Genomic DNA, 8,613 nt, shown 5'->3' on the forward strand with positions numbered 1-8,613 from the left:
ATATATTCAAATGAATGGATTTGAATTTTGATTTTAGGATAGCAATTTTGATTCAGTTCAATTGAATGAATCCAATCAATGAATCAAAATTTTAATTCAATTGATGGACATTCTAAAAAAGTTTCCACATAATTGCTATCCTAAACATGCTAAGAAAGCTCATCTATACAACTCAATCAAATGCATAATCTTCATATCATATTAACCGATTAGGAGCTAAGATAATAAACTTGATCGAACTAATTATTTTTCAAATTAAAATTGATTCATTTTTTTTAATTCGAACGTATGCCTTCATGTATGTGTGTATGCATAATAAGATCTAAAAAAAAACAAAGAAAAACTCTAGGCTGCCGCACTGTCACGACCTTAGCTGGAATTGCCTAAGGCGTGCGGCACCCTTGCGGCCAAAGACGCGAACTTAGCTTGCGTTGCCTAAGTCGCGAGTCACTCTTGCGGCAAAGACGTGAACTTAGCTTGCGTTGCCTAAGTCGCGCTTCGCCCTTGCGATCTTACTCCGCAAGGATCAGCCCACTTTGTAACCTCTCGCAGGTCCCGAAGGACCTGTAAAAGAGAAAGAGAGTTAGATCGAAAGAACGAGCAACGGACAAGTCCCGAAATCTCGCGAAAAAGAAAGCTTTACAAGCAATTCGTCGAACACCTTGTGTGCACAAGAGAAAAGAGGGAGAGGGAGAAAAACAAGGCTTTCAAGGATGAACGAACAGCTGCAAGCCCACAAACAGCCGCTCACCTGGTCCCGGACGCAACACCAAGTTCCCGTAAAGGTCACGTGCGAACTTGCGAAAGAGTGTTCAACGCCCGGTATATAACCGAAGCCCCATCCAGCCATGTGCCACCCGGGGGGTTCCTGGGGTCTGAGCTGGCTGACATTTTGGTGAGCGGAGGCAACACTCCGCTCACCTCCCGCGGCACGCGAAAACGAAACCGTTTTGGGCTGTTTTGAGGTTGTTTTGCTCGGTTCGGTGAACGGTCGCTTTGCAACGCTGCAGCTTGTTCGAACTTACATATTTACAAGCAAAATGACCCAAAACCATAAGAAAACATGCTGTCAAACAGCTGTACATGCGGGTGTGAGCGACGAACGGTTCGTTGAACGAAATTGTTGCGGGTGCGCGACGACCGTTCGTGACAGCATGGCATACCAAGGTGCAAGTGGCACAAAGAGTTTCTTCAGACCCTGGTCATCAGATAACATCAATGAGCTACACCTTTGTGAATGGACGAAAGGTGCAGCATGTGATTAGTAACGAGCAAGGATGTATAAACCAACAAGTCTGAATCCTACATGTGCAATCACAGGAAACTATGCAAACCCAGAAGAACAAGTGACAACCCAGTTAGGTTGGTGGTAGCTCAGAACACTAGCGAAGAACTTCTTGATATCCGTGTGCTATTATTATCAATGGCTTTTATGATTGGATCGCAGGAGGGGGTAAGTCTTTTCTCTGAAATAATGTCTTTAATTTAAGATGATGTGAGGCTTGGATGATTGGTCGAGGATGGATACATGTCACTCGGATTTGGAGAACAAAAAGACTAAAGAGTAAGCGAAGAAGGCGGCGCACCAGCGCAAGATTGCATCCAATGGGAGTCTATGACATTTGGTTTCTCCGGATGAGGTTGACCATCGCCCGCAACACGTCATATGATCTCGAGTTCACAGTCCCATCAGGATGTCCTACTTGGGCCCACATGAAAGCAATCATCATGTCAAAACAAACAAGAAAGGAAGAGTCGTGAGGCTCCATGAACACTACCTGTACATGAGCATGAGCCAAACCTGCTGGATGCACGATTTATGTGAATCTTAGATCAATCAACCTTATCTTGGGATTGGATAAATGGCTCGCTAATGAAGTTGAAATATGCTAAAAAAAACTGTCTACTCCTGACAATAATATGTCACGAAGAGAAGAGCAACACTTGTGATATCTTTTTAAAGGGCATCTGTTGTTTACCATGAATATCCCTTCTCCAATATGCATATAATAAGCATGGAGTTTTCAACAAATATCTAGAAAAAGAGAAAAAAGAATTACCTGCTGCTAGAAGCCAACCTCTGGTTATGAGCCAAGGAATCAAATAGTGTTTTGACCTGGAAAATGGTTGATGCACCTGCTTAGTACATTGAATTTGATTCCACATGACAATTAATATAAGAAATAATAAAACTGAAAATTGCGCAGAATAGTAAATGACATCTCTGTTTCAACAATAGAAATGATAGCTGATGAATGATACCAACTTTGGCACACATGATCACGCCAATATCATAAATTTGATCTTGACAAATGGGCGAAATGGAAACCATTCTTGCAATAATGTATAAATAAGCACGTCATGCCAACCATAGGAGGCCAATTCCCTAGAAGTTGAGCATGTTTAGTACCATTTGGATCTTCCACTTGAAATTTTCTGCAGCCTCTGCATCCTATAGTACCATTGCAAGTTATATTTGGGACAGAAAATTTAAGAGCATAGTCCTATCTACTACCATCTATTTGATGTCCATTCCTGGGTGTTTTTCTCAGCTTGGTAGCAATTCCTAGGGATTATTTGTATACCTTAACCATGAACAAAAGGAGGTACCTTTCCATCCAACTGGGTAAAGTACATTTTGTTCTTTTCCTTGTCTATTATGGCAAATGTCAGGTTGTCTATGGCTTTGGATAGTAGTTACCATGTAAACTTACCATGACAATAACAGTAAGCAGTAGTAATGATAATAACATAGACCTGACAGCAGCAGGAGGATAGCTGTTCTGATTTACACATTTAATCATTTTCATTTAACACTTTATTTTTGCTATACACTTTATCCCAATAATTATCAGCAACATATTGCTCAAACAAGTGATTTGAAGGAAGTACTTTGAAAAAATGGGATTTAATCAAAGGTACTTTGATGAAGGACAATAACACTATTGACTCAGCCATAATATATAGCATCATGAAATCCAACGAGAATTGGACACTGAATTCAGGAAAAGAAAGATTTAGGATCAAAATAAAACAAACAAGGATAACATTATAAAATTTGCGGTAACACAGTGTAAAGTATTATCACAGAGATCAAAATGTGACGATGTAAACTGTTTTAAGAGTCATAAAGGACACACCGTTCTTGTTGTCTGATCAGATGTCGCAGGGGCTCTTAAATTCTATTAGATGACTTGTAAAGGCCCCATCATTCCTACAAACCAACTTCGATATCAACTCCAACCACAATAACGGTGCCAACAGCGGCAGCCATCTCTCAGTTGATTGTACATATCTGGATTTGTGGCTGGAAACAAAAGATACAAGAAACCAACCAGACCAGCTGCAGCAGCTATAGTTGCAGTCCCTGTAAGTAAATGTATGGGTTATTTATCTTATCATTAAAAAAATACAAAAAATCTCAATTTAATGAACAAACAAAGAAATCTGGATGAATTAACACTGAAAACATGAGAAGTAACAGGTAATACTCACAATTTTAATGGATAAAGATGAGAACCATCACATGTTCACAATGATTGCTAAAATTAAAATAGATGCGCACATGCAAAAGATTCTGATACACGAGGAGTATCATTGTATTTTGCCAAATGGTATAGAAGACAGTATTTTAAGGTAAATTTTTAAAGTGATTAATTTCTTGTAAGTAATCAATGAAGCAATTTGTTTATTCTAAAAGAAAATTGAAAAACAAATCATAGAGTTTATATGACATGTTCACCTACTGATAAAGCACTCTCCACCAGCATCTGAAATAATAAAATTTGATACACCTAAGTGTACAAAACCAGAACACAATTGATTTAATGGTACTCGTTCTCTAAAGTGCATTTTTGGGCTAAGGCAACAAATAGTGGCAACAAGAACATAAGCCTCAAGACAGAAAGTTTGAGAAATCCATGATGCTACAGTTGGGTAATGGAATATCTCTCAAGTTTACGACTAAAGATATCGAAGAAAAAATTTAAGATGCTTCATTTCTCATAAACAAGTACAGTGGCTTTGTTTTCTAGAGAATACAAAAGGCCAACAAATGACACTATAAAATGAAAAAAAAAAGTTTAAGAAAATCTGTTTCTTGTTTGTTCAGGAGAATAAAAAAGCCAACACATAACATTTGAATTATAGGATACACTAACTATCAAGCAATTTGACTCTTCACCAATCCTTAAGTCAAGAACTTGATATGACAAAATGTATGATATCTATGTATAAATTTGGCTAGTTGAGTACTGGACAGATTGTCTTAGTTGCATACAATCCAGATAACACAGTCATAATAGGAGCAGAAGACTTAGGTCAATGGAGTTCAAGAATCATGGAACACTAGGATATTTGATGAACAAAGAATATAAAGAAACAAAAAAGATCTTCCTAGTTCATCCTTCTCCAAACTGTTCTTTGGAAAGTAACAAATTTTCTGGATTGGACACAGTCTAGATAACACAGTCATAGTAGGAGCAAATGCCTCAGATTCCTAGATCAAGTTCATCCTTCACAGCACTGTTCCTTGGAAGGGAGTTATTTAACTTATCAGGAACTATCAAGTAAAAAGGATACACCACTGCAATAGCAAAATCGAATTGCATCAAGGATACTTAGAATCTTAGATACACAAAAAATTTTGGTCAATTCATTCATGCAACATGATACAAGAACCAAAGTATTAAATCTTGGTCTGAGACCAGTACTAGTCCTGGCCCATATCAATCGGCATGGGTATGGTCAGTCCAATTCGACCGAAAAAAAGAAACTGGTTTAGGATTTCTTAATAAATTTGACCTAATAAAAGTAAACAATCAGTAAATATATATAAGTTTTGACTATAATGAGTACTTAATGAATTGAGATATGTTATAGATATGAATTACAACTATATATAAAGAAAACATGGGATTTGATATTGACTTCTAAAATTAGTTAATGACCTAATAATGAATTACAAGAAGCTCTAAAAGGGCCTCAAAAAACTCTTAATGGATCTATTATAGGATTAGGTGGCCAGGGGTGATGTTACCATGATACAGGGTGGTACATCCAGTAATGGACCAATAGTTCACTTAATTTCAAATTGGACTGACCAAAATTGCCTAGTCCATGTTCCAGTGCCTCATCAGCCCTGTAACAATCAAACATACCAGGAGGTATGAGTGGTTTTTAGAACTTTGATAAGAGGCTACTCTAGTATAGAGGAGACTTAAAATAAATATAAATAAGATGAATAGGCACGAATCAGATGCAAACATAAGCTTATTGAAGCAGAAGTTTAGGTAATATGTAGTATGAAGCACCATAATACATAGTGCAGAAATAAAATTATGTTCAACCAGACAATAAATCCCACATCTAAATCATTTTTATCATACAAGTAGACAAACCTTTCGTCCTTGGAGATGACAACACGGGCAGACCCATCACATTACAGAATATATGCGCTACAATGGGAGATATTAGGCTCCCTGTATATGGCACAAATAGATTAATTCATGTCAGCATATGTATTTACATCTGCAAAATACAAAAAAAGTGTATGCCATCCCTAGACTCATACTACTAAGCAATAAATAACTAAAGAAAATATATACTGTAAGGTCATGATTAATTATTTTAATTAAAACAAAATTAATATTCAATAACATCAAATAAGGCCACAGCCCATGTGATGACACTTCAGAGACCCAGAACAGGTGTTTGTTTGCGCCATTGTTATTGGAGTACATAAAAATTCTTTTTTATAATAGCTACCACCAGCCAAGCATGGTCTTTCATTGACCACATAGCAACCACTATGTCACCAGAACCCTAAAGTTACTGTGACCATTATTTTCAAAGGTTAAACAGAAACTGTTGAAACAGAAGGCCATGTAAAAGAAGCTTCTAGTCAACTCATGCCCATTAAAACTACAGTAAAAAAAAGAAGTGGCATCATATCTTACACAGGAGCATATTCAAAATGCACAAACCTGTTCGAATGAAGAGAAAAGATGTGTACCATCCAAATATCACGGTATAACCAAGCTGGAGTCCTAACAACAATGATGTAGCAATTAAAAATTATAATAACAAAAGACGTCAGATAAAGCCTTAAAGTAGAACCATGTCAAACAGTACTTTTAAATTTTAACCATGACTTAGAAGAACTAGTGGAAGATAAATCAACACCAGGAATAAAAGAAGTACCTACAATCAGGAAAGCCTTCATAAAGCTATATTTTTGCTGGTAGTATAGCTCCAAAAAATGATTTAAATGAGCTGAAACAGAAAGGAGAAAAGAGGCAAAATGAGATTTCAAGATCATTGAAAGAAGAAATGCTTTTATTACATGGAAGTTGGAATGGACAATCATAGAAATACCATGTCTAGAACTTTTAAGAGTTCGTTTATCCTAAGAATCATGCACAAAATAAAACAGTACATAAATTTAGAGCTGCATGCATAACAAAATTTCCTGAATGACCACTTGCTATTATCATATTCAACACAAAAGAAAGGACAGAAACATGGAAAGTAGCAACACTAAAGAGATTAGCATCTACCTAAACTAAAGAAAATTGGACTGAGAAATACAATACTATAAGTTCCAAATCCTCCACAAAGAAGCAATGGTATCATACAGGCCCTGAAAACAAGCTCTTCAGTGATTGGTGCCTGCCCATAGAAGTTAATTATCAGTTTATCCCAAGTGAAAAAATAATACCACACTTTTAAACAAAGGCAAAGGAAGAAATAAAATGTATGCATGTGACTAGTAAACTATAAAACAGAAATTTCAAAACAAATTTGATGTTTATGCATATGTCCAGATCATTGATCGATTGATCCTTGCAGATTTTATATGTCTTTAATTCTTCAAGTTCATATTTGCGTAGAGGTCCTCTTCCCTTGTTGACCTTCATACTTCAAATAAGTTGCCCTGGCTCTTAAGATAATCAAGCTTTTCATTTATGCTTTTCCTTATTTTAACGTATCATTTGTACTTATATTATCTAATTGTTTGTCAAACATTCCTTTGCACTTTGTTATTTTAGGCTACCCTATACCTCGTCCCAGGCACTTCTGATCTTCTCGATGGCACTTTTGAGTTCAGAAGTATTTTTTTAGTTTTAACTGCATTGAGTTTCAAGATCTACTTTGCACGACTCAAAGGACAATGACGATTGTTTGATAGATCTACTTTTGACATCATATGATGTAGAATAATTTAACATGGTATGGAAAATAGGAGAGATACGTAGGATAAATGACGGGAAGCTGCCTTTTATCCTCCAGTAAACAAAACTAGATAAGGCCTGCTACAATCAAGCAATTAATTCCTCACTGAACGAAGTTGGCATATAATGGGTTTATGTATACACATTGAAAGTCAAACGCTATTTCTACTTGTTCTCCTTTTGAATAAATTTTAGTCATGTTGGAACTCCTTTCCTTGATAATCAAGGGCTCCAAGAAGAGAAAAGTACAAAATAGGACACTATCCACTGACTTTTTTTAACCCCTAAATCAATTCTGAGTTGCCTCTAAAACTAAATATATCAATACAACAAAACTTAATAAAAAAAACAAAGAACCATTCTAACTTAACTAGACTCAAATCTCAAACTATACCGAACATGACCCGGCTTGCATCACAAGAATATACGTTCATTTACTTTATATATACATATATACACACACATAAGTAAAAGCCAGAACACATATTTTCTATTTTAGACCGAGAGAAAGGTGGAGACAGTCAACTAAAACCCTGGTGCAACAATGGATACATGCTAGGAAGCATTAAAATCCAGAAGTAAAGCCCTTACCACCACATAGTTACGCCAAGCCATAACATTCCGCGCGTATGCACAGACCCAATCTTTACATCTACGCCCATAAATTCCAACACTGCAGAAAGAATTTTCTCTACCTTCATCTTTCCATCTACTGACAAGCTTCCATGACTTTGAAACGAATGACCCGGCATATATCAAGGATGTCAGTAGGATAGGAAAGACCGCAGCTTGCCACTGCACAATCCGCTCCCATCATTAGGAAATTTCATCCGCATAGAAACCCTACAAGCGCCGCAGCTCGATAACTTACCAAGTGGTCGCGCCTGATCCCAAGAACACCCAGAATAGTTGGAAAATCGTCGAGTCTCCCAAGCTACTAAAAGAATTGGAGTCAGATTCGCGTTTATTGAAACGAGGTTGGAGGAGGAGATGGAAAGATAGGCGGCTTACTCCGAGGAGGAAGAGGCAGGAGATTACAGAGACTGCAGAGGAGACGACAGCGCAGGCGAACCGCCGGATCATGAAGCTTTCGAGCGAGGCCGGTGGAGGAAGGCGAAGGATTAGGGCAGGAGAGTAGAGTATCGCGACGTAGAAGAATGCCATGGCCGCACACGCGGTCACCGCCACCCTCCCCGAGATCGGAGCCGTCGCCAGCGCTAAATGATCGGAGATCCGGGGATTTTCCGATGTGGAGGAGGAGGAGGAAGCCATGGCCGTGGATGGGAATGAGGACGGCATCGGTAGCTTCCCACACGGAGGCGGAAAAGCAGCCTCCGCTTTTGTATGTTTTCTTTCTTTATTTGTATTCCCTTTAAATGAT

At 37.7% G+C, this 8,613-nt stretch overlaps 1 protein-coding gene across 6 annotated transcripts; it reads right to left on the bottom strand.

The window, feature by feature from the left end:
* Nucleotides 1-622: 622 nt before the first annotated feature.
* On the bottom strand, nt 623-8,579 carry LOC103988047 (CAAX prenyl protease 2). 6 transcript variants are annotated; one of them, XM_009406552.3, is made up of 11 exons: nt 8,244-8,579; nt 8,104-8,166; nt 7,824-8,027; nt 6,558-6,669; nt 6,202-6,273; nt 5,985-6,047; nt 5,400-5,480; nt 3,141-3,367; nt 2,061-2,116; nt 1,587-1,699; nt 623-1,198 (listed from the first exon to the last, which is right to left on the bottom strand). In XM_009406552.3, exons 1-8 carry the CDS (start codon nt 8,529-8,531, stop codon nt 3,234-3,236), a joined length of 1,017 nt encoding a protein of 338 aa, XP_009404827.2. In that variant the 5' UTR covers nt 8,532-8,579; the 3' UTR covers nt 623-1,198; nt 1,587-1,699; nt 2,061-2,116; nt 3,141-3,233. The 6 variants fall into 6 exon arrangements, with proteins under 6 accessions (XP_009404827.2, XP_009404826.2, XP_018683193.2 ...); XM_009406551.3 differs by having other exon boundaries at nt 1,587-2,116; XM_018827648.2 differs by lacking the exon at nt 623-1,198 and having other exon boundaries at nt 1,341-1,702.
* Nucleotides 8,580-8,613: the final 34 nt, after the last annotated feature.

Source organism: Musa acuminata, chromosome BXJ3-6 (assembly GCF_036884655.1).
Source record: "Musa acuminata AAA Group cultivar baxijiao chromosome BXJ3-6, Cavendish_Baxijiao_AAA, whole genome shotgun sequence".
Classification (NCBI taxonomy): domain Eukaryota; kingdom Viridiplantae; phylum Streptophyta; class Magnoliopsida; order Zingiberales; family Musaceae; genus Musa; species Musa acuminata.

Excerpts from the sequence above, each read along its gene's own strand:
- LOC103988047 (XM_009406552.3), bottom strand. The coding sequence starts at position 8,531 with ATGCCGTCCTCATTCCCATCCACGGCCATGGCTTCCTCCTCCTCCTCC. Across the intron at positions 5,481-5,984 it reads TTTTCTCTTCATTCGAACAG|GGAGCCTAATATCTCCCATT; the intron begins GTTTGTGCATTT and ends TGCCATATACAG. Across the intron at positions 3,368-5,399 it reads GTCATCTCCAAGGACGAAAG|GGACTGCAACTATAGCTGCT; the intron begins GTTTGTCTACTT and ends ATTTACTTACAG.